At 42.2% G+C, this 26,211-nt stretch overlaps 4 protein-coding genes across 4 annotated transcripts; 2 read left to right on the top strand and 2 right to left on the bottom strand.

Annotated features, from left to right (window-relative positions):
• Window positions 1-11,054: 11,054 nt before the first annotated feature.
• On the top strand, window positions 11,055-12,864 carry MELLADRAFT_90096 (uncharacterized protein; the record flags this gene model as incomplete). Its single annotated transcript, XM_007413284.1, has 8 exons — window positions 11,055-11,237; window positions 11,314-11,519; window positions 11,635-11,717; window positions 11,802-11,902; window positions 11,982-12,113; window positions 12,222-12,458; window positions 12,534-12,658; window positions 12,723-12,864. The coding sequence occupies 8 exons, from the start codon at window positions 11,055-11,057 to the stop codon at window positions 12,862-12,864; spliced, it is 1,209 nt and encodes a 402-aa protein (XP_007413346.1).
• Window positions 12,865-14,668: 1,804 nt separating this feature from the next.
• On the bottom strand, window positions 14,669-15,649 carry MELLADRAFT_123229 (uncharacterized protein; the record flags this gene model as incomplete). Its single annotated transcript, XM_007413116.1, has 4 exons — window positions 14,669-14,817; window positions 14,896-15,077; window positions 15,161-15,403; window positions 15,474-15,649. 4 exons carry the CDS (start codon window positions 15,647-15,649, stop codon window positions 14,669-14,671), a joined length of 750 nt encoding a protein of 249 aa, XP_007413178.1.
• Window positions 15,650-16,500: 851 nt separating this feature from the next.
• MELLADRAFT_109181 (Non-catalytic module family EXPN) lies at window positions 16,501-17,475 on the bottom strand (the record flags this gene model as incomplete). The annotated part of the gene is made up of 4 exons (XM_007413115.1): window positions 16,501-16,649; window positions 16,728-16,909; window positions 16,986-17,228; window positions 17,300-17,475. The coding sequence occupies 4 exons, from the start codon at window positions 17,473-17,475 to the stop codon at window positions 16,501-16,503; spliced, it is 750 nt and encodes a 249-aa protein (XP_007413177.1).
• Window positions 17,476-20,653: 3,178 nt separating this feature from the next.
• MELLADRAFT_90093 (uncharacterized protein) lies at window positions 20,654-21,961 on the top strand (the record flags this gene model as incomplete). Its single annotated transcript, XM_007413285.1, has 5 exons — window positions 20,654-20,932; window positions 20,993-21,283; window positions 21,380-21,419; window positions 21,531-21,682; window positions 21,749-21,961. 5 exons carry the CDS (start codon window positions 20,654-20,656, stop codon window positions 21,959-21,961), a joined length of 975 nt encoding a protein of 324 aa, XP_007413347.1.
• Window positions 21,962-26,211: the final 4,250 nt, after the last annotated feature.

Genomic DNA, 26,211 nt, shown 5'->3' with positions numbered 1-26,211 from the left:
TCAAGAGATCGATAGCTTCATTTCAAAATATTCTCAGCGAGCCATCTTGATTAATTGTGAACACCGTTCAAGTCTCCGCCAGATCGCCGCTACTTGCAACGAAGTGATCACAAACAAATACTCGATCAAACAAAGCGGTCTCCACTCCATCAAACAAATAAACCTCCGAAAATCGATTTATATGTTGATGTTTAAAACGGGAATCAGACTTCGATGAAAACACTCTTACATACACTGAAAATGTTGGCACCTGTGGCCCGGTTGCACGGTTCCCCGGTTGCATCAAAAATTCAGAGCCAGAACTTTGCCACAGCTGCTGCGCGCAGCTAGACCAGTCAACCCTAAATTTGATCATTTGGAGGAGTGGATCATTATCCCCCCCACATGACATAACTGCCAGCAACACCATATCCTGCATCTAACATATGCCTGATTCTCACATCTGATCACCAAACATGAACCACTTAACTCATGTGAACCCAATCTTTGTGAATACAATGCAGGATCCCATTTGATTGTCTCCTGACCCATCTGATTCCAAAAAAAATTCAAAATGTGATATGTATGTCTACATTTCCTGTTCTTCATCTTTGTTGATCAATCGTGTTACTTCTTTTGACTCTTCTCAGAAGGAGAACTCAAAAAGCACAAAAACCAAACCAACACAAACCCCAGACAACCATGATCCCAGACTCCAAGTATATTTTGATTGTGAAATGTATGTTCCTAAGAACAAAAACAAAATCAGGATTCTTGCAAATAAAGTGCTTTGGTTGCAAGATCAAATGGAATCCAGATGACTTCCACTTGGATGCACTCAAGAATGAATGTGTAAAATGGGAAACAAGTGACAACTCAAAGCAATCCATCAGAGCAGTACTGAACCAGGAGGTACTTGATAAGAAGACTTTGAGTGTTTGAACTGCACATATCACTAAAATCTCTTCCTTCCCAAAGAGAAAGGTAAACCATCAGTTGTTAGACAATGGAAATATATGGGACTGGGTTCAGGAGGATTGGAAATCCAAAACAGAGGTTGGCCTCTTGTTTTTAGTTGCAAGCCCCGTCAGGGTGTAGGCACAAGCTGAGAAGGTAATTAATTTGTCCTCACCATTCTCAGATGGCCTGATTCACACTGAAACATTTTTAAAACACACAGGCTACCCAAAATAATGAGATTACTGCACAGGCTGAACATGAACAGAGCTTGGAGTAAATGTATAAGCAGTCTAGAATGAATAAAAATGGGGATGGTGAAGGCCATGTCAAGGTAAGTTTAGAAACCAAAATTGAAACTTTTTCTTTGAACTTACTAAGCCCAATGTCATCTTGACAGTCAATTTTCTTTTCTTTTCTGTATTCTGGCCTCTTTGAATTGTATTGTGAGCGTCAGATATGATTGTGTTTTTTTCTTTTTATTTTTGTTTTAACTTGTCTTGTGAGTGTCAAATCACTTGAAAGTGTCAACCAAACCACTTTGTGAACTATCTACCTTGGTTTTTAATACTCTCTCCCAAATGATATATCTTCAGAGATCAGCACTTTTTAAAATTGCAGTCCATCTTCTTTTGAACAAGCATAAGGAAGACAATCTAGACTGATTCAAATGTCTCTTTGAGACCTTTGATTTTTTTCTGCATTTGAATTTGCCAGTTTTAAGAGTCTTTCCCAATTGATTTGTGTCCAGAGATTTGCACTTGATAAAATTGCAGTTCATATTTTTTTGAACAAGCAGAAAGAAAACATTTTAGACTGATTTAAATGCCTCTATGACATTATTGCATTACTTTGTGCAGTGGAATTTGCCTTGGAATTTTTTTACAAAGCAAAATCAAGGGTTTCTCTTGATTCATTTGTATATGGAGATTGGCAATTGATTCCATTGCAGTTCATAATCACTGCCAAAAAAGATGCCTTAAATCTTCATATCTGAGGTATCCTTGGATGGCAACAACCTCAGACAAGTTTTCTGAGTAATTGATCCAAGGTTTCTTTTGGGGATAAATAGCCTCCAATCATTTCTTCAGACCCATAGTCTGATGTATGCAAGGATACCTCAGATGTTTGGATCTGGGGTATTGTCTTTTCTGTGCACATTTTTACAAGAAGCAGAACCTCTTTTCATGACACATTTCCCAAATTCAGTCATTCAATAGGAAATTTACCCACAACTTAAATGACAAGGAGAATTCAATGAAAAAAGAAGAAAGACCCTGTTGATGGCCAAAGATACATTCAAGCTTCTTCCACAAGCTCATCACCTGTCCAATGATTGCTTGAATCACTTACTAAAGCCACAATGATGGTGAAGCAGACACAATGAACTTCCAACAAATGTCTTACTTGCAATCTTGGTGATTTCTTTGACGGGGTTACCACTAATAGCTAAGACTTGAGACCTTTGACAATCAGATTTGAAGACATTGGGAATGAGCTCAATACAATTTAACTCTGGGGAGTACACAGGTAATTAATTTCAGGAGGACACCTATTTCATGAAACAAGTACCACAGTTCAGATTGTGGAAGCAGCACAAAAAAAGTGCTTTGCACAGAATGTTTCAAAAAATGGGGGTTGGCAGACCTTTTGGGGGGCACATATAAGATGGCATTGTATATATTACAACCTCCTACCTACCAATCCTGATCTGCCCAACATCTTACCTCAGTGCAAAGCCACAATTCCAGAAGACAAACAATTGAAGCCACAGCACTTGAGATCTCCAAGTTCATCAAAAAAATACATGTGGATTCCAGTTGGAAACAGCTGTAAAATACAATGGATAGGCTTCAAGATGTCTGAAGAACAAGATTCAACCAAGGGGTGACAGATGGCCTGATGAAAATATTGTCAGCAGATAATGGATGGGAAGCCTTCTTATCTTCTGGCCCACATGAGCTTCAAATGCAAACTTATACCAGCCAATAAGTTATCCAAATACTGGCCACTAATCAACAACGGCACCAACAACAAAAATAAGACACTACAGCCAGCATAAACTTCATGATCTGTTGCTCCTGTTGTCCCTCCTGAAGAAAAGATTGCTCTGAACTTTACAAAGAAAAACAACCATCACTTCATTGAACAAAGCAAGAAAGTGTACAAATATCTCAGGTCTCTGATAACAAGTCATATTCCATTTTCTTTCCTCCATAACAGGTATTTCAAACTCTTTCAAAGTGTGTTTTGGATGTCACATACAAGCCTCCCTCTAGACATATGATGATGGTTTGGATTATTCCCAAGCTTTGCACAAGGTGTGTAATTGAGATGCACCAAGATCTTAAACAACATAGTTGTCTTACAGTATCTTTAGATGGTTGGATTGATCTTGGAAGTAACAGTGTATATGCTGTCATCCTCTCACATGGAACTGAGTTCAAGCATGTTTTTGAGGCACTTGACATTCACCAGAATCAACACACCTCTGGAAAACTTGGTCTCAGCACTCAATGAAACCCTGGCACAATCTGACATTAATTGGGATCAGATCAATGCAGTTGTTACTGACTTGCCATCTTCAGTGGTTAATTTTTGAGTCATTACTTTTCTTTTTCTTTTTGACAATTCCTTGCCTTTTAGAATTTGTCTTTGATCTTTAATTGTTACTACACTTTAGTCTCTAATTAACAAAGCTCACCCACACTTTATTGGATTAGCACGTGTCTTACACACATTCAACAACCTTGCAAAGGACATACTCAGTCATCCACTTATGGTACAAGCTGTAAATTCAAATAAAAAAACATAGTTAATTACTTCAATTCATGCGCATTCTTTAGCAAACACTTAGCTTCTTGGAGGAAGGAATATGCATGAACTGGGATGTCTGAAATGTTTTGAGATGGCTGATGACCACTTGATATCAAATGCAAGCATGCAAACCAAATTTTGGAACATCACTCATACTCACAACCAATTCACTGCAAATAAAGCTCTTGTAATCTTCCTCAAACCAGTAGTTGACACATTGGCTTGTCTAGAACATGTCACAGCCTCTGTTGGTGACATATGGAAGGATATCTTAGGTTTCCACTTATGTATCAGCAAGATCAATGTGTCTGTCTGGCCAAACTATATAAATTTTTAGAAAACAATGTCTCTCATATATTGATAAACAAGCCAAAGACACAATGAACCAATCTACATTATTGCATTGCTGTATTGGAAGAGTATTCAATTAAGGTTGTCAAGAAAATTGTTGATACATTAGCTCAACTATGGGAATACTCAACGGCAGACTGTAATAATTTGAAGAATCAAGTGCAACTCTACCTCAATGGGACAGGTCTTTTTCCTAGTAAAAATACTTGTCAGTTGTTGTCATTTTATTTTGGTCCTACTTCTAGTGCAACTGATTTCTTTCTTCTCAGATGAATGTGCACTTAATTACTGGCTCAATCTACATTCAACTCTCCAAACCACTCAACTCAATACTTTTGCAATGAAGTACTTGATCTCACTCCCAGCAAAAGGTAATTTTCCCAAGGAAAAAATGATTACATTTAATGCATTTTTAATCAAAAATGCTCATTTAATGCCGAATAATGCTGATTTAATGCTGATTTAATGCTGATCAACTGCATTTTCAATCATTTTTTGCTCTAAATGTATTCATTTTTTACTTGGGAAAATCACTTCATCCTGGTAGTGTCTTGTAGCCCATGCAGGCTAAGTCAAAAGCTTGTTTTTGGACCTGGGGGCAGCAAAGACCAAAGACAATCACAAATAACCAATATTAATTTAACTATGATTTCACAGGTTGGACTCTCATTGCTAATTCAAACTGAACCTATGGAACCCAGTGCAGTTACAAAAATCAAAGTTGTCAAAGACAGTCTGGAGGACTTTCCTAGAGGTTTTTTGGGACCTGATGATCAGCTCAACCAATTTGAGACTGGCACCTTTTTTCCATATGATTCACTCATTGATCCCATTCTTTTACCAATGAATACAGGTTTCAATGAGCTTATAAGTACCCTTTTTTGATTTTGAGATTTCTGATATCAATTCTGTCCATTCCCTTTTCCCCTTGAATGTCAATGCTTTGGTAGTAGATGGCTCTGGGAATCCATGGAACCCTGATGATGTAGCCTATGACTAGATGGCTTTGTTTAGACTTGCAATGATTGAATAACAAAATAACATGATCTTTTAGCCATTCTTCTCAATAAGAAGTGCCTCGCTTCAAAAAAGAACAAGGAGAAACAGGCCTTGGAACACCTAAAAAAATATCCGCACACCCAAAACCTGAGTTGGAACACCAGTCATTGGGTCATTGCCAGAACATTTGTTGTTGAACAAAGACAAGTTTTGAGGTTCAGGAGGCTGAGCAATATGGATTAGGTAAATCTTGAGGTAATGGGACATGAACATTGGCTTTGAAAATGGTGATTGTTAAGCCAACTCCACCTGCAATTGCTCACAACACCTGGAACAGTGCTGGTTATAATCTGTAAGTTAGAGTGTTGTTTGTTGTTTCGCAATTCATTTTCATCTCCTTGTCTTGTGCTGTTTCTCATAAACACGGGAAGTTTTTAACCAGAATGCCACATTATAAAGAATTGGACCAGCTGTGGGCAAACATTTTGTTGAGAAGTTATTTGAGGGGTTCCTGGAGCATGAGTGATCAATGTATCAATAGACCAATATTATGCTGATATCTTCCTCTGGAATCAGAAGGCTGAGAATATGCCATACTGCAGCAAGGAACCATTTTGGTGTTGAATCTGGATTGTAGATATACCTAAACTTTTTACAAGCACAGGTGATTTGGCTGAAGTATAGTGGCAACCATCAAGAGACAAGAAGCCACGGACCAGGTAATCTGTAATTACAACAAACAATCTGATTTTCATTTGGTGTGCCCTTGACCATCAAAAATCAAAAGATACCAGAACTTTGAAAATCAGTCTTATGAGGATATTTTTGAATAGCCCTAAAGGAGAGGACCCCAAAAATATCTTGATTTGTGAATTGAGTGATATTTGTGACTTGTGCCATCTTTTTTGAAAAGTTACCCAATTAAGTGGGGCTTGATGGTTGCCACAATAGTCAAGCACGGTGAAGGGTACTGCATTCTAAAATATGTGTGTTAGGGGCCGCATTGGAATCTTTTTGATCATAATAATATGCCAACTGTGTATCTTAACTTGAAATGTAACAAATCTTTATTCCCGGGTGTTATTGGAGTACTAACACTGGGAACTGTACGCGGGTGGGCCCACCTATTCTCTAGTGATGAAAAAAATCACAAAGTATCATCTTCACAAGTTATTCATGTGCAATTTGTATATTAAACCATAGATGTGCTTTCTTTTGATTATCATGTAGAAACAGAAAAATAAAGAGAAGTAAACATGATGACTGAATAAGAACTAAGATAGGAATTGACAGTTTGCACCCTATATGTCTAATTTGTTATTATATACAAGTATTTGTTTGTGTTTACTTTAAATAGGATCCTTAAAATATTACATGGTTCTTTTTTATAATTACTGCATGTCTGGCTGAGTGTACCCAAGCGTATCCAAGGCTAGGTCAATGTCAAGCCCACCATCTAAGCCCTAACCTGATGCAGAGACAAAGACCCTGCTCCAGTTCCGATTGGGGCTGAGCCTGCCTCTCTATGTTTTCTTTACACTCATCAATTCTCACAGTTTTTTCTCATGTTTAATTATTCGCTATGGTGTTTTTTCTTTACACTTGTTTGTTTTCTTGCTCTACACTTCTTGGTGACATGCTCAATTGTGAATGATCCATGTTATTGAGAACACCTTCCAAGCTCTCAAACTAGCTCAAAAAGGGCTGGCCCATACCAGGGCCTGCCTGATGCTGCAAGATGGTAACTTTCCTGAGTATCCCATGGCCAAAGACGGATTCAACATGGCCTCACAGCCAGATCACAGCGCCTAAAGTAAGGTGATACATATGCTGTTGTAGCAGCTCATGCCCTTTCTTACATAGACTCTATAGACTCTATTTGCAATCTGCCATTGGACACAGGCATTTGATTAAACCCAATCAGGTCCCTCTCTCAAAGGAACATCACACCTTGTGAGGGAGGGAATTTAATCTAACTTAAAACAGTCCCTCAAGGCTCAACACCTGTCAATCAACAAGTTGAATTAGGATGTCTTCACCAGAGGGACTTACCCCAAAGGTCAGCTTTTTGGCCTGAGGGCTTAAGCTCTTCTTGGCGGAGAGGATCTTCTTTACCTCCTTTTAGCAAGCACATGAAGGATTTCCTGCCAACCGCTACCAAATCACCATCCACTTTTTGCAATCATCCAACAGGCACAAACATCAAAACCAAAGTACCACCACAATATGTTCCACCAATTTTTCCAGCATCAATTGGTATAACAGAAGAGGAATCCCCTCAAGAAAGTTTAAGAACTCACAACCCCCTTATCCAATCATTCAGTATACACCATCCTTTAGTGCCACCGCATGTACCCCATTAACACTTGTAATACCTTAGACAGCCAGCATGTGTCTGTTTCCCCACAGGGATTTTTACCAGAGCAGAGCACAAGTAGTTAAAGTGTCTGATAGCCTACGGCTCAGGAGGCACTTTAAGCAATGCATAAAAAACATCATGATTCAACTTGTTGATTGACAGGTGTTGAGCCTGAGGGACCTTGTTAAGTTAGGAATTTAATGAGTTTGAGCGAGCTGCATCTTCAGTAAACTTAAATTCCCATGCCCGCCTTGAGCAAGGGACTTACACCAAACTTGTATGCTCCATAACCTTGGGGTAAAGGGTTTTGCAGGGTGCTTCCTTCAATCCCCTTTATCTTTTTTCCACACCAAGGATTCAGCCATGGTCCAATGGAAAGAAATATGTGCCAGAGTAAGACACATATTGCACAAATTCTTCACCTAGGAAAGGGCTCTTGTTATGTGAATAATGGTATAACAAAACCAACCATTCTCACCAACACTTCCTATTTGCAGCAGTTACATGTGTGATTTACATGTGGAGTTGCCATTGAAGCCAAAGCTTTGTAGCAATTTTGTTCATGAGGGAGCAGTTTTGTCTGTTAAAAATTTGTACAATATGTGCCAGAGATATTTTTTCTCTTTGGACCATACCAAAATCCTTGGTGTGGAATGAGATAAAAGCCAATGATGGAGGCTCCCTGCAAAAGTCTCTACCGCAAGGTTATGGAGCGTGCAAGTTTGGTGTAAGTCTCTTGCTCACTTCAGCCTTGCTTGAGGCGAGTGTGGGACTTTGTTGAGTTTACATCTTTAGCAGAAGCCTCAGTATGTATGCCGGCTGTAAACTACAATATGTTTCATCTGGATTGGACTTAATGATTACACTCACACCGCAGGAATCAATAATTTCAAAACCCAATTGAGTGAGATTGTGGTGTACAAGTCCGCAATTCTGCTCAATTGTGGATCTAGTTCACAACTTGTTCACATTACTTTCACAAGTTTCCCTTGAGCTGCAAATGGCTTGGGTCAACTGGTCACCCTTCATCCTTCTAAGTTCTCAATAATCCTGAGTCCACTATGTTTACAGATTCCTCAGTCATCAACTCTGGATTTGCTAAACATTCTCAAAGGTAAATCTTTGCTCTGAAAGGGGCCTTTGTTCATGTATTTTGTGTGTACAGCTGTTTCAAGAAGGGTTGACAACTTTTTTTTGGTTAAAGTTGTCTCTGCAGCGGCTAAACCCAAAGACAAGACTGGATTACAGGTTTATTATTTTCTGTATTCCATCTCTATTACATTTGGGTTGGACTAGCCCGTCTATTGTATATATTTCTTTATATATCTTTTCCTGAACCCAGGTCGTGCTAACATAACCTACAATTAACTAAGTACATGCTAGGGTGGGGGGGGGCTTTGTGGGAGGGTAGGTCTCAACCGGGACCGTCGCAGGATCAGCCTGAACAGATCACCCCCGGTGTCTGCCTACCCCAAAGCCCGACAGACCTGTGGACCCAGAGAGTACGGTTCTAGCCTAGGGAGGTGAGTGGGTCAAAAAGAAAAGAAAATTTTTGTATGAGAGAAATTGTGAGACTTAGAGAAAAAAATTTCCGACGGCTAGAGAACATAGAATGTAATCCTCTGTGGGTGCTGAGTAGAAGTGGTCTAAAGGTTGAAAATCTTCACGCCAGAGACGCCACTTCTCCCCCGCGGGTCACCTCCCCTGTCACTAGCCGTGACATGGGAAGACTCTACTCTCCTGTCACCCTCTCTCCACGACCATGGAAACTCTCCACACGTCGTTCCTTTGGTGTGAAGTCACCATCTTCCAATTAGCGGAGAGACAAAATCAAGTGAGGGACAAAACCCGTGTTTTGTACATTGGCGAGATTTTAAAAGAAAATCAATCTTTGTTGAAACGGCTGTGTATATATACATAGGATTGACAGGGAAACTCGAGGAAAACTTGTGAACATTTTTTTAAAACTTCTTTTGTATTTTTAAGTGCTTTTGATTTCACATATCGCACTGACTGGCTTTTTGTATGTCTAATGTAAGTACTATAAAAGTTTACAACATCTTTTGAATCTACTTTGTATCGGACTACCAAGCCTTTACACAAGTTTCCTTGTGGTAATGACGCGCCCAGAAGTTATAGACAAAAGAAATTAGAATGGAGACAAAAAAAATAGAAACAAAGCCATAGGAAAAGAAACGATTGCATAATTTTAATTCTCTAAATATGTCTTCAAATATTTGAATCTGCCTGTGTCTTTGATAAATTGTGCGAGATATGGGAACACTTCTGGTGTGTCTAAAAGTCTTGATGCCGAGTTGATGTCAACCTTGTTTTTTTCTCCTTCTTTAGTTCTTTTCGTAGTGCTTGTCTTTGACTCTTGTATTTCTTGCCCTTGTGAACATAATGCGAACGAGTTGTGAACTGATCCACGATGGAGCGGAATTGCGGACTCGGACACCGCAATTTCGCTCAATCGGATTTTGGTCTTATTAATTCCCGCGGTGTCATCCTTAACAGTATGTAGGGGAGCGTACAGAGCTTACCAATTTGTGCATCAAAACACTTCAGCGTACCTGATTCTCAACAGCTCCAAGGGACCGGCTGAGGATTGTTAATGCCTTCATGAGGGTGCTTAAGGTTAGTAAACAAAGACTGCATGAAATGGAATCACAATTTTCGGAAACCTACCTCATCATGAAGAGCTTAGCCTGATCGCTTGGCGGAGTTTGACAATAGTTGTAAACTATATATGATGATTCGACGTCTTTCCTTGCTTGTTGAGGATCTTAAATTTTAAATTTTGCCGATGATTTGATTCTGCCACAGCACTCTCACATTGTTCGCAAAGCTCAGCTGGTTCATGCGTGCTGAAATTGTTAGAAAGTCTGGTGAAGATAGTCCCTTCGATTGAAAAGCCATTGGATTTATGTCCTACCCTGTGCCGCTGTAGACTAGTCGTTTCTGCATTACGGGGGTTTTCAACTCTCGCTTGACTTACCAACCCGAATTAATTCAGACCTGTCTATTATGGCAATCCTGTGATTCGAAGTGATTCATTAGTTGATCCGCCAATGATCTCTGAACCGGCAAAAGATGTTAGAATAAGCTGAAGCACAGTACCGCTGGAAGAGAGATGGTCCTCAGACGTGAATTTGGTTCAGATACTGGCTGGTACTAACTGCTGAAAAGTTTATCGAGTAGAAGTTAGCTCAAGTATTTGCCATCAGATGGAATATGGCCCACCTCCTTCCTAAGACTAAATCAGTCTGACCAACTACAACTTTATTCAATTAAGGAAATTGATTCTAATGAGACGCAGGTTCTGTCTTGCCATTTTTATGATACCGAATCGCCTTCATAATTAAACTGACTGAACAATGAGTTTTCATCTCCTTATAAGCTCGGCTCAGAGCAATGAACATGTCGAGGTACTTCCATTTTCATTAACATCTTCTCGTACCCTTTTCACAAAGCGTTCAACCCCCCAACCAACATATTCAACCTCAACGGTTTGACTTTCACTACACCACCCGACATAATTCAATTTCATCTTCAACCATCAAGCTCACTTACTTTCCTTTGGCAAATCAAAATGATCACATGTCCAACCAGACTTCACTCTCATTATATTCTTATCGGATTGAATGTTTTATCAAGCGTACTACTTGAACTAAGGGCCTTCAGCCTACCTGATCCCAAGGTTGACTTCCTTCCCAATCAAACCCTTCCGAGTTATGCACTCGAATTCGCCCCCTACGTCTATCTTCACTCTCAGGTCGGCTATCATTTCCTTACCAACCTAAGTTTTCTATCAACGGTAATACGAGATCTGAAGCAAATTTGAACATTAGGAAATTTTTTATCCTGCGGATATCAAATCATTTTTAACAAATGTGGCACCAGAAGTTAATTATACGGTCATCCCCCAATTCCCATCAGTCATGGGCTCAAGTTCCGAAACATATCTTCACGCAGATAAACTAGGACAAGGCCCAGATCAGAGTAAAGTCTATCTTACATCACAAAGCGATATTTTCAAAGAGCCAAAAGATCCCTGGTAATGCCCCGTTATTTACCAGCCAGCGATCAAGACATGTACTGACGTCATAATTTCTTCCCTAAAACCCCGGACTGTGCCCGGCTGTCTTTTCATTACTGAAAACCATACTCAGGCTGTACGGGGTCGGACCACCCGATTCGACTGGGAAATCAAAAGCTGCTGCCATCATCATCGCAATGGATAAGTCACAACAGGGTATGTACTCCATTATATTAGTTAGCTATTACATCGTACGTATATTCTCAGTTGACGATAGATATATTCATGTCTGATTTGAAGTTGGACCAGGATGGGTGGACGTGTTTTATCTATTTTTTTACGCATATAATCAAGGCAACTATTTCTATAACAATCGTTTCGGTGATCACGTCGGTGACTGGGTCAGTTTATGAGGAGTCATGTAAAGAATTAATACGCAATATAGAGCTAATTCTTCGAAACCATTTCATGTACTCACAGGAACATACAATGATCAGGTTTCGTGATGGAAAACCAGTATATGTTGCCCCTGAGGCACACGGGGGAGAAGTCGTCTTGGGGAATGGCGCTTTCAACTTTGATGTCCTGGAGAAGAAAGACAACCGTCCAATTGTGTATTCAGCGAATGGAACTCATGGGGCAAGTAGTTTATCGATAATCATAACTATCACATCACAGTCATTCTAACAGAAAACTTTCCCTTACCACTTGCACTTCCAGATGTATCCAGAAGTCGGCATTCAAAACTACACAGGCCTTCAAATTCCCATTTATGATGTCACAGACAAAGGCCATCTGTGGGACTTGACACAAAATTACCAAGCATATTACTACTCAAATGAGGCCGGCTTCTCTTACACTGGTGATACTCCTCAAGCAGCCCAAGACCCAAATGGTCTTGGCTGGTTGGAATTCTTGGGATATTGGGGTGATCAAAAGTATCCAATATCAAACCCAGTAAGTAGCCCACACATATGTAATCAGACCAACAATGTTGAGATTCTAATCATTGTCACTCGTCTACGTTTTTAGCACCAGACATGTATCGGTTCTGAATGCTTTTACGATGATGGGCCATTAGGACCTCAATCTAAATCTTTATCAAGAGGCTATATATGTTCATCTTCGGATTGTAAACCTCAAGAACATCTCCCCAGGTCAGCATGAGTCGTACAAATCGTCATTTTCATTTCGCTGACAGATACTATGATTTGTTATCAGTATCCTTCACACCTTATCATCTCCTTCTAATTCTGCCAACAGCTCGGCATCACATCTTCTAACAGGATTGAACACACTGTTCACATTATCTTCATCCATACTTATTATTATACTTATCAATCATACGGCGTTCTTGATTTGAGACTTCTAGACTAGCCCGCAATAATCCCATCATTCAAGATTCTCTACCCAAGTTGTAGCCTAACAATGTACACATTCCACTATCCACTCAGCAAATTTCCTAACAACACAAAACTAGAAGATACCTGTACGGCGAATAATGTCTAATGATGTGGTCTTACTTTTAGATTATTTTTTGTATGTATCTGATCAGTAAATGCTACGTTTATTTAAGTCTCCGCTTTTGAAAACTACTAGAATACTACTGGCGATCATGTTCTACTTCTCTTGCCTACACCCTTTCATCTCGATGTTGGAGTTGAAGCAGCACTTTCATGCCTTATATCTGACATTATGTAATACAAGGTTCAGCTTTCAAAATCTCATGTCCATGTAATGTTTTCATGAGAGGATTGCAAAGTATGAATTAATTATTGTATCCGCGGAGTCAGTCAATTGCATGTATTTGCCTGAGCATGTTGCACTGGTGTTACAAAGACATTTCGCATTGAAAGTGTTGCCTTTAGCCTTATCAAAGCAGTGAGATCCATGTTTCTTTAACATTCACAACAATTCCATCGAGGTTCAAATTGCGCGCAACTGAAGGAATACAGAGACAACTTTCTTTGGTTGCTACTTTGAGTGATTTAGCAATGCAGCAAGTCAAAAATATTTCCAAATCCAGGTCTTCCATCAATGTATACAGCTCCAGAAGGAACTAAGATGGACGGTTGTTTGAAAGGGAAAACAAATTTTAATATGGCTTCTTGTCCTAGAATGAAGATGCAATAGATGAGGATAAATCTCAAGAGACACTTACCAAATTTCTAGATTACGCGAGTTTCGTTTGCCTTGCTTCAATTCTTGGCAGTGTGCCCAGAGCTCGCGAAGGCACTCATGATTAAATTTACACTTCTAGAGGCTATAAAGCTACAGGTGCGGATAGACTCTAGAGGAAAGATTCACCTGTGACAGCTGGATCACACCTGTAACGTATTTTAGTTTAAGGGTGGTGGCGAGAGATATGTAATCAGATTTTTTTTTCTCTCCATACTCCACCACTCTCGAGTCTCGTCACTTTCCTGTTTCCGCACTCTGGAGATCCTACAAGTCTCTCTTTTAGAGATCTCATTGGTTTGAAAACCCACCCACCTCTCCGGTCGAGAAGTCCTCACTTCTCGAAGCTGTTCTCGTCCTACGGGTAAGGAATGAGGGTTGGTGGAACCAATCCTCCTACTCTTCCTTACCTTTGGGAACACCCTCAAACCACGACCTAGTAGGATGCCACCCCGTATGTAGGGGTCGTTGTTCTATTGGTCCGTGATAGGACAGTTCCTAGAAGCTAGGATTATATCCTGCTGATAGCGGCTTGTTCTGACACAAGAGTAACATAGGCACTCTTGTGCACCTGCACGCCTCACAAGAATGGATCGATGGAGGGGCTCATGTGTGGTTTTATCGGAAGCGGGTGATGATAGAGCGGGTATAGGAATGTAACGCTGTTTTACAAGATGCTGCGCGACACTTAGAAATGCGGGAGAAAGGTATCAGTCTTTCTGTGATGCATGTAGATATATACCAAAGTTCTACATTTTTAAATCAAACGTGCATTGCAAGTCTCCGCATCTGTCAGCGAGTTTGTGCACGAAACAGCATCATAAGTGACCACAAAAAACTGGCTAAATTGATGTCTTGCATCATGTATACACATATCTACAATAAGTACAAGATTCCTCGGCAGTGTTCTGGAAAGAAGTCAAGAGTCGGAGCGGATCACTGATCACATGAAAAAATTGGTATGTACATTGGAAGAACGAGCGTGAAACTCAAAGTGATGGAGGGCAGTTCCCGTTGGCGCGAACGACACCAGGCCCGCTTAAGTCGACGTTAGGAGTGGTGATTTCGGTTTTTCCGTCGGCACAGGTTACTTTGATATCTGCAGACTTCCCGGCAGGTACCCCTCCGGCAGTCATGACTAAGATGAGGCGCAAGCTGTCGATGAGCATAATGCTTCTTGCGAGTAATGGATCAATCTGAAAGTAGAATCACTGACAGTAATTGGAATTGGTGTCTCTTCTGGTGTTTTGCCAGGCCTTTGTACTCGTAGGTCGGTATTGTAGACTCAATGCTGGCTGGCTACTTTGGGCAACTTGAATAGCAAACCAGTGTTGGCTCATGCCTTCCTTCTTGACTAGAAGCATCGGAAGGTTGTTATATTGACAAGGGACAACTTTCCTAGAAATTTGAATACGATCAGTTCAAGTCGATAATGCCAAATCCATACTAGAGATTACGAAAACTTTAGGCGAGGGACATACCATTGTATCGGAATGATTCCTGGAGTGGCGCCACCGCTGACTCGTTTCCACATCTCCGGGTCGAGGTCTAGGCTTTCTTTCTCACAACTGGGACACTGATCACCCACTATCCCGACAACTGACGCTTTAGAACCAGACTGGACTTGAATGCAGGCTCCACAAAATAATCCAGAGTTCCAGTTGTCGCCCCCCATGGCGATCTGTGGATAGCGCGCGGGTTGATTCCAGGAGGAAAATCCACAGCTGCAGTAAAAGGTGTTAGGTCACACAGAGCGGACCTCAAAGAAACTTTGGATATCATGAAATAACTTGCTTTCCTCCTTTCCAGTTTCCTCCCCAGTGAGTTCCCTTTCCACGACGGAGATCAGTGATTGAGACGCGCTTGGTAGAGTCTCCCGGGCGATTGGGTCCCGTAGGTAGTAATCCACATACGGACGAAAGAAGTAAGGTAGAAGCGGCGACAGCGATCTGATGATAATAATTCCACATATCAGAAGCTTAAAATGGCCGTGTATGCTTTTTTGAAAGTTCGGACAAGCGGAATTATTTATAAAAATTAATATAGACGAAGAAGATACCAAAATTTGTAAAGAATCTGGGAAGTGCTCAAAGAGAGATTAAGCGATCTTACGCAAAATTGCTGGCATGCTATCTATGCAGGAATTGGAACAAGAAGAAGGCTGAAGAGCTGAAGAGAGCCATGGCAAATGGTGCAAAGGGAGAAGCTTTCAGTGGTTCATTTACTTCATATCCTCCGGTCAACGTATCTGATGACTTGGCAAGATTGAATTGAACGAGTTCCGAATCAATTGTCTTGTCAATGACACTCCAAGTCATAAAACCCATTAAATCATCAAATCAATCAGAAAGAAACTCGGAAGAGATGGCGAAAAAAAGGAGTGAAGTATTTTCAAAGGTCCTTGGCGACATGAAGAGAAGCCAAGCTTTTGTTTGATTGCAAGGTACATAATGAATCTTTTGAATACGAGGCGACGATCTGGAATAAAGTCATTAGAAAGGACCCAGTGTCAGAAGACGTCCCATTGTTTTGAGCATGCGCCCACAGCGATTTTCAAATTTCAAGTTCGACCATGCATTTGTTTCGCCAAGCTTTGATGTTGGACCAAAATCTTTGCCATATCACAAGTGCTTGCGTATGAAGAAGATCCAAAAGTGACCACAAAAGGACTGACTATATTGATGTCTTGCACCATGTGGAGTTATTTGTAGGTACAAGATTTCCGAACAACGTTCCGTAGAGAAAAAATATCGAGAGTTGGAGTGGTACTTATCATATGACAAGGGCAGTACACATATACATTGAAAAAAGAACGTGGATCTCAGAGAGATGGAGGGCAATTCCCATGAGCGTGAACGACACCAGGCCCGCTCAGGTCGACGTTAGGGGTGATAATTTCGGTTTTTCCGTCGGCGCAACATACCTTGATATCAGCAGCTTTGCCGGCAGGTATCCCTCCTGCACTCATGACTAGAATGGAGCGCAAGGGGATGATGAGCGCGAGGCTTCCTGTGGGTATCAGGTCAACATGGAAGTATAATTGCTTACAGTAGTTGGAATTGGTGTCTCTTTTGGTGTTTTGCCAGGCCTGTGTACCCACGGGTCGGTATTTGAGACTCAATACTGGCTGACCACTTTGGGCGACTTGGACAGCAAACCACCATTGGCTCATGCCTTCTTTCTTCACGAGTAGCATCGGAAGCTTGTTGAATTGACATGGAACAACTTTCCTAGATATCCCAATGTTTAAAGTCAATCTTTCACGTCCATAATTTGGTTTACAGAATTTGGACGCAAGGGACATACCATTTGATCGGGATGATTGACGGACTGGCGCCACCGCTCACTCTTCTCCACATCTCCGGGTCGAGATCAAGACTTTCTCTCTCACAACTTGGACATTTATCACCCACTATTCCCACGACTGGCGGATTGGGACCCGACTGGACTTCGATGCAGGCTCCACAATATAACCCATCGTCCCAGTTGTCACCTCCCATTGCGATCTCCGGATAGCGCGCAGGTTGATCCCAATAGGCGAATACACAGCTGCGGGTGAAAAGAGAGTGTTAAACGGGGGGCCTGTTCAGATCCATGGTAGAAAGATGGGATCAACGTACTTCCCGCCTTTCCAGTTTCCTCCCCAGTTGGTTCCCTTACCCTGGTGGGGGGCAGTAATCGAGCTACGCTTGGTAAAGAGACCCTTTGGATGAGGGGACGTAGGCGGAGAGGCAAATACTAACGAAAGGAGTAACATGGAAGCGGCGACGGCGACGCCATGAGAGAAATTGTACATTTTAGACGGTTCAGATAGGCGTGGAACTAAGTTGACCAGCTGAACGATTGAAACTTTAAACAAATATAGAAGTGATTGAAAGGAGCAAGTGGATGCCAAAAGTCGATATAACGCTAAGAGACGAATACGTGAAGTGAATGGCCTTCTATGCAGAAATTGGGAAAAGAAAACTGGGGAACACCGAAGCAATGTTTGCAAAGCAAGAGGGTTTAAGTAACTCATGCACTCCATACCCACAGGGCCCTGGTGACCTGGCAGGATCATGAGCAGTGAATCGAACGGGTCCGAATCAAGAGCCTCATTGGACCTGATCAAAGCTCAATAATGGAAAAATTTACACCGAGCCTTTGGAATTCCATCCAGCTATCCCGTTGAGCCATGTGCAAACGGCCCCTGTCCCAATACTCCAATACTGGACCCGTATAGGACATGTACTGGAGTGCTTACAGAAGACCCGGTCCCTTCTTCTTTCCATCACAGCATCCAATGTGCAAGAAACTCCGCTCGAGTGTATGCTCCAATCGATCTCATGACTATAGGCATGTGTGCGATGGTATTCAGAGAAAGCCCAAATGGTGAAGTATGCGAGTGATGCGTGTAGTGAATTTGAGATCAAAGAAGTAACCCAGAGTGTTCGTTAGGGTTAGGGGTCAAGAAGCAGACCAGGAATGTAAGCTGGTCTAAATCATCAGTTCTGGGAGTGATCGTTGACTGATCAACAGGGAGCATCGGACTTTCGTACACCACGGGAGGGTCTTTTGTCAGAAATTGGCCTGACACCGTCTGAGAATGGTCAGGTCAAAAATCGGCCTCAAGACCGACTGCAGGCCATCTGGATGCGGGCTGCAGTCAGGCATACTTCTGGCAAGCAATTCTTTCCAAAATTAAGAATGAGGAGCGGCCTGCAGGCCAACAACAGGCAGCCTGCCACCTGGCATCCTCCATGCGGCCTGATCCAAGCAGAAATCCGCCTGCAAAAGGCCAGGAGACCGCCACCAGAGGCCAACCACAAACATCACTCAAGTTGCAAAGTCCGCAACACCAGAGATTGGTTAGGTCAAATGTGACACGTTCATCCCTGGCCTCCTGCATAGCATGAACTTTCAAAGTCAATTTTCCACTCCAAATTCAAAAAGAGACGGTTTAATTCAACCTCATCGTGCTTTAGAGCATTTGAAACACACAGGTTTATCTTCGATTTCAGTAAGTGTCTGTTCTCCCGCTCTTGCTTCTTTTACAAACAAATATGAAGAAAAAACAGTCTCTTGATACTTACCCTTATATGTTGGGCTAGTCAGTACTGTAATTTGGCTCTCAATGAAGAACCTTCCAGATGGAGGTGGGCAATGGCACTTTACATGATTGGTTTTGTCACCTGTTTGTAGTCAGTCTTGATAATCCTGCCTTGAAGAGTTTTCATTTGAGTTCTCTGAAAACACGCACCTCGTCATAGATAGTGCTACCCTTGTCTTTTATGCAGCTGTTTTCCCTAGACTAGCTTGTCATACCCCACGTGCAAAGGCAGGCTTACAACAATCCAGTTCTCTCACCACGGATGAGCTCAAAATCGAACTTAGTCTGGAATGTAATCAGATCTCGACTCTAACCTAGGCGACCTCTTTGTAATCATTATCAACCTTTCAGTACTAATCCCTCTTGATGGCAAGAAATTGGTTGATACATATACCATTGTCTTGGTCAGTTTTTTTGTACTTCTATCACTCTTGTGAAAAGCAAAATCTCATAAGGATGTGGACTCACATCATGTTATCCACGATCTAGCCTAATTCCTATTGTGTCATCTAGGGTATATGGTGGTTTATCTTCCAAAACTCACGACCAGGTCCTGCACTTCCACCTCGTTCAAGTTACTGGACTGTCAGTTGGATGATCTGTTAAAAGCTATCCGACAAGCCAAAAAATTGCCTATCACATTCATATATCTAATCGCATCCTTCTTACTGGCTGATGGGTGAGCAAAGATATTGGATTTTGTTATCAAAGTCCTGACTCGATGTTGATGTTTTCTTGGTTTATGATAAGTCTCAATACCACAGGAACCGTGATCTCAATCATCAGTCAAAATCAATTTGAGTTTAGCTTTTTGGCCTCTACTGTCTGGTACCCAGCTTGTTTTAGATTTTACCTATCTGAAATTTCTGCTGAAACCAGAGTAACTAGTTTGTGGTCCCGATGGAGGTAAATTACTAGGCCACAAAGCCTTACTTTCTCCTATTTCCATCGGCTCATTGATATTGGTCAAAGTAGATGAAGGAGTGATATCGTCATTGATAATGATATCAGGTGTTCTCGTAACTGGTGAACACGCTTTGAGTGGGGTTAAAGACGGCTTTCTGGTCGTGGTTTCACTTTGATCTTTATCCTTGGCTTCCTGCGTGATCATTAACAACCAATCCAATTACAAAATTTATACAACATTCTTATTAGTATCCCATTATGTTCTTGACAATGAGTCTTTCTATAAGATTTCTTTGTCTTTCTCATGTTCCGTAGTCCCTGTCTCTTATCAGGCTTGTATTAGACTTGTTTCCAGATTTGTAGATAGAGGATGGTGACTGTGAAATCAATCAATCAATTTGTCCAATTTGTGTGCCCCTGCTGAGCTGAGCTAAGCCCACCCAAAAGCCTGAATCGCCTGTCCAAAATCCAAATGTGTCCAAGAGCTGAAAGACCCGGTGAATGTGTCGGGCCATCAAGCCAGCTGACTGTTGAAAGCCAGAATCCAGGCGGCCTGCAGGCGAAATCCAGGTGGCCTGCAGACAAGGCCAGCAGGCGTCTGGCAGACGTCTCATGTGAGGGCCATCTACAGACGGCCTGTCCCTATGCAAGCGCTGGCGGTCTGCCGCTGGCCTGCCATGGCCGGCTACAGCCGGCCAAGACACCTCTGTGGTGTATATGTTCTGATAATTATCACGTGATAATTATCAGGTGATTTTACATGACAATTACACAACGATACTGTCCCATGTTACAAACATATCAGGATCTGACCTATCCTTCTAGTGTGAATATCCAAACCAAAGAATGCTGCGGAGGGGTGTGGCTAGCCCCGTACCCGCTTCCCCTTTCCACCTCCTACAACCCATAGGAGGTGGTCATCCACGCGTCTCGTCCAACTTTTTTTTTATCGATCACAAAATTTTTTTCACCTTTCTCCATGGATGAAACACAAAGACTTTTCCGCCAACTGTACCACAGTATAACAGGCATTCTCTTTTGCACAATATGGTCCCATTGTCAAATTTTCGCTTTGCTCAACCACCAAGAACGTCATGCCAGAAAAGCCTTACATCAGCGCAAAATACCGTCGTGTATCACCATCCAAAGACTTACCCACCCCACGCCATGGAGGCCATGTTGGGCTTATGCATGTCCTGCTACAAAGAACACATCACTGATCTACATTCCAGCCGGTGAGGATACCGTCAAGATACGGGTGAGGGTTTTAATGACACTTCTATTCAATGACCAAAGGCTAAACCCACCTTTTTTTCAGTGCAACACAAATTCCGGCCATTATTACCGGACGTTTTATCTCAACCAGCTCAAACACAAGATTGCCATGATCAACGCTGGAAATAAATATCCCATTGAATACAACCCCTCTGCTTATGGACCACCGGTGAACATTGCTGGCGCGGTTGTTGTCCGACGTGAAGAAAAAGAACGCCCCCGTACGAAACACCCCCCTCCTCAACACAAGTGCACTCGTCCAACGTTGGGCCCCACTGCCCTCAAGCACAAAGCTGCCGGTCATGCTGGGTGTGTACGACAACATTGCAAGTCCGTAAGTCTAGATTCCTGAACCATATGAATACAAATGGGGCAATGAAGTGCATTACTCTGACCTGTTTTCTTATAATTGGATAAACCTGCAACGTAGTGCTGTCAAACTTTTGGCACCGGCGATTGTTATGTACATTGTAAGGTGCCCACGGCCCCAATTAGGTCTGATGGTTCCCCAATTGCTTGTCACCCTGCACCTGCCGCCTTCCAACCTTTACCACAGCCTAAGCGCTCCTGAGTCATTCCAGCTCAGAATGCTCAAAGCATTGGTCAAGTCGGTAGAATCTGCCCAGCCAATAGCCGGGCGGTGGTATTAAGAGCCCGTGAGGAAGCCATCATCCAGGCCGGTAAGCCCAGTATTGACGAAGGCAAGGTGGTTAGTCTGCATTTGATTATCAAGGTAAGCTGCATTATGGATATATGTATCACATGTGGCTGAGCTTCTGAATTTCATGGTGTATATCAGGACTTCCGGCCTCCAGTAATCACCCATATGTTCAAGCAATGGCCTGTTGCCATTTTTGGCGATCGTGAGTCACTTGTGCACCAGGCCAAAGAGGCAGCTGGCCCCACTTGGGATGACCATCTTCTTGTGTGGGACGAACAGGTCAGGAACTGGGTGAGTCCAAAGATTCTGCTTCCCCAAGCCGAGTGCAAGTGCAACGTGAAATCTTGTTGACATTATCTCACATGTGTGTGTATTTAGGGGGACATCTCCATGTCCATTCCCAATTGCTACCAGATCACCGAGAGAAACTTAGGGCCCGTTCGGTGCCCTTCAACCTCTCAGGTGTACACCTCAGAGGCGTCTACTTGCGCATGCGCGAGTAGACGACGTCTACCTCGCAGGTTGTCTGACATCTTCATGTGTTCGGTAGCCTGATCTTGACCGATTTGAAACCTGTCAGATCATGGGTTTCAGGATCTGACAATTTTTGTACATAGCTAGATTCCTACACTTTTGATTTTGTAATGATGATCTGGAGTTAAAAAAATTCTCGCTATCTCTCACTCTCGAGTCTCGATCACATCCAAAATGCCCGTTATTCGCGCAGGCCGACTAGCTCAAAGACAGATGCTTGCTTTCGCAGCCTTTGGTGCTGCTCAATACTACACATCACATTCACAACGCAGACCACCAACTGTACGGAACAACTCTATTCTTTCCGGGCAAGGATGGCTGGATGAGCTTTTGAAATCAAGTAATCCACATCGGCTTTATGATTCACTGGGCATGAAACCTCCCATATTCCTTAAATTGGTGGATGATTTGAAAGCTCGAGGGCTTCTTGAAGATACAATAAACATGACTGCAGAAGAGCAGATGGCGATTTTTCTATTCACAATCATCACCGGTAACTCTGTCCGAAAAGTTGAAGAACGCTTTCAAAGGTCTCCAGACACCATCTCACGGTATGGTGCTCTTTGTATGTTTTTGCCTGAAGTGACTGTGTAACTGATCCTTGAATTATGCACTCAGTGTTTTTCACAAAGTTCTTGATGCTGTCAATGGTTGTAGTTTTTACACCAGCTTGGTCCGACAGCCAACGGTGCACACTTTGCTTCCACTTGCCTTTTCTTCAGACAAACGCTTCATGCCGTACTTCAAGGATTGTGTGGGCGCAGTAGATGGGACACACCTTCCAGTACATGTCTCACCAGATGACCGACCTCGATTCCGTGACCAAAAATCAAATCTAAGTCAAAATGTGCTGGCAGCTGCAAACTTCAACATGATGTTTCAATATGTTATGCCGGGGTACACTGGCACAATGCCAGATAGTTCTATGTGGGAAGACTCATGCCGTCGATCATTGGCAGTTCCTGACGGCAAGTATTACCTTGGAGATGCTGGCTTCAGTCTCAGCCGGAAATGTCTAGTTCTGTATCGAGGAGTTAGGTACCATCTACAGGAGTGGTCCAGACTAAAGGATAAGAGGTATGTCTTGAAAAAACATGGATTGTTCAAATTTCAATGCTGACTCATGTTCAAAATCCAGGCCAGCAAATAAAGAAGAGCTCTTTAACCTACAACATTCCAGTGCACGTATGGTGATTGAGCGCATATTTGGGGTGTCCAAAAAGCGCTTCCAAGTCATGGAAAATGGGACTTACTATCCATTCAAAACTCAAGTGCGATTAGTGCCTGCTATGTGTGTGATTCACAACTTTATCCGTGTCAACGACAGCAGCGAGCTTGCATCCGAGTTCCCTGAATTCCAAGCTCTTTCTGAAAACCCTCTACCAAGCACTTCGGGTTCAAATTTGGCAGATATATATGAAGTAGAAGACAGAGCAAACGATGATATGGACGCAGTAAGATGGCGTGATGAGATTGCAAGTCAAATGTGGGCAGACTACAAGAAGCAGCAGGAAGCTGAAGCTAGGAGAATAGGAAGGCAAGTCAGATTATGATAGTTTGGAAATATAAATTATACATATGACACAAAACTCCGATAACAAACTCAAATGTTTTCTTTTAGCTTTTGTGACTATGCATATATTCAATCAAAATTCATGGATTTCATTTCTTTTGTGTGTGCTGATCCAGCATCTCTAATAATACATCTTTAGCAAGTTTAGGATTCTTGATTGCCATATACCCTCCAGCCATTGTTGGATGTTGGAGGAACATGGTTATGGCTTTTGGTTTAAACAACTCATTGAGGTTCTCATCAGCCTCTATCTTTTCAATTGCTTGAAGCGTAGTTGTATCAATTTTGGACTGGGGTTCTTCTACAGTTGATTTGAGGCCCATGAGAATCTTGTCGCCAAAAAGGTCAAGTGCGTCTGCTCCATTATTCCCCCGGCGGCGTCGAGAGTTCGGGGGTTTAGAAGATGAGGACAAGTCCTCATTTTCCATATGATCTTCCTTACGCTTGCGCGAGGTGAGATCCAAATTGGGTTGTTGTACTTGAGAGGCACAACGAGAAGCTGGAGTGCCAACAAAACCGGATTGTAACACCATTTCAGAGTCGATCTGGTGCTGGACAATCAAATTAAATTAGTCAATTGGTAAACGATACGTTGCTCGAAATCATACTCACAAGGAAGTCCTCTTCATCCTCTCGGCTGTCGTATTGCCGGTATGTTGAATCAAAATCCCATGATTGAGACTGATCGTGCTCAGATGAATCCTTGACCAATGATTCACTATTCGCACGGGTGACCGGAGCTGATGTGGCCTGAGTCGGATCAAAAGTGTCCTCTGCTGAAGCCAGGATCTTCCCGACTAGAGATTCCATCTTATCAAAGAGTGGAAAGGGTGTGTTGACCCATTTCGCTCGGCTTGGGTCTTGTTCAATCAAATACTTCCACACGTCTGGTGAAGTATCACACTTCATCTCCACCGGGCACCAGCCCATTCCACTACACTTGCTAAGTTCCCTGATGGATTTAAAGTCTCCTTTCACCTTCAACAAGAAAAGGTCCAAAACGAATCAACATGGCGACTTTTAAGATCAAAGATGGTGAGATAAGATCAACACTATACCTTTGTAAACTTCGTCGAGCAGTGTTCAGCGGTTTTTTTGAGGCTCAAGGGCGGCTCGGTTCCTGCGAGTGCCTTTGCGCAATGGTCCCACGTTTGCCTCTTCCAACCCGATTCCGATATCCTACCATCTTCCTTCTCATTCAACAAAAAATCAATCATTGTCGCCTCGTTTTCTTCAGTCCATCTTGCGTAGATCTTTGGTTTATGAACTTTCGGTGTATCGGCATCTGGTTCATGGATCGCTGCTTTCTTTTTTTGGGCCATTTTCGAGCAAATTTTTTTAAAAAAACAGACAGATCAGTCTGGCTACGAGATCACAACAACTCTCGTTTCAGCCTAACAACAATCACCTCGGGCAAGTCTATGGCAATAGCCAGGTCAACCTGCCAGATTCTAGCAAAACAGCCAACCTGACAGGTTGACCAATTTGGCTGGTAGACCTCCGAGGTATACACTTGACCGGTTTTCAAAAAACTTGTACCGAACGGTTCAACACTCAGGTTGGCATTTGAAATAAACTGGAGCAATTCATTTTTTTTTTTTTTTTTTTTTTTTTTTTTTTTGGGCACCGTACTGGCCCTGAGCAAATTGAGACTCTGGCTGTGAAAGCCTTCCTTCTCTAAGATATTTGATCAGTAGCCTGGGGTGATGTACGGATGGAAATTCTGATTTTACATCAGCAAATAGAGCTCCAACTACATGGCCTCTTGTCCATTCCTTTCGTATCCAGGTTACCAGGTGAGTTAATGCTTTGTGTCCTGATTTATTAGGACATCCTCCGTAGTGGCCTTCATGTAAGAGCCTCTTGCTTTCCACCTGCTTGGAGAGATGCTTTGTGAGTATTTTTTCGTAGATTTTGCTCAACGTGTTAAGAAGAGCAATTGGTCTCTATGCTGATGCTGCTGTATAATCAGGCTTTCCGGGTTTGGGAAGCATGACTGTACGTGCCTGTTTCCAGTTGTTGGGGATTAGACCAGTCTCTGTGATTTGTAAAAACAGTGCTCTGATGTGTTTCCTGGCTTGCTGCCAAGTTTGTTTCCACACCCAGTTTTGGAGTTTGGCCAATTCTGGGGCTTTGATTGGTGGTACGCTCATTATTGCTGCCTTGATGTTTTCTTTGGTGAGGTAGCTGAAGAAGTCTGGCATTGATGGTTCTGTGGGTCAGTTAGATTAATTTGATGGGAATTGAACATGTTCTAAGTCTTCTCATCCCCAAAGGACTCTAACGCACTTCATTCCCGATCTTTTGTTTTTTGTTTTTACTTGCTTAGATATATGTACTCTTGTCTAATTGTGTATTACTCTCTTTCCCCATCTTTTGGGAAGAGAGTAAGTTAACCCTTATCTTTTTCTCTATACTCACTTATACCAATGTCAGTTCATTGTTAGAAACCACAAAGATCACTTGTCATGAGCCTTGGAGAAGTGCTCACATC

Source organism: Melampsora larici-populina, assembly GCF_000204055.1.
Source record: "Melampsora larici-populina 98AG31 unplaced genomic scaffold MELLAscaffold_35, whole genome shotgun sequence".
NCBI lineage: Eukaryota > Fungi > Basidiomycota > Pucciniomycetes > Pucciniales > Melampsoraceae > Melampsora > Melampsora laricis-populina.
This window is presented reverse-complemented; position numbering and strand designations above follow the sequence as displayed.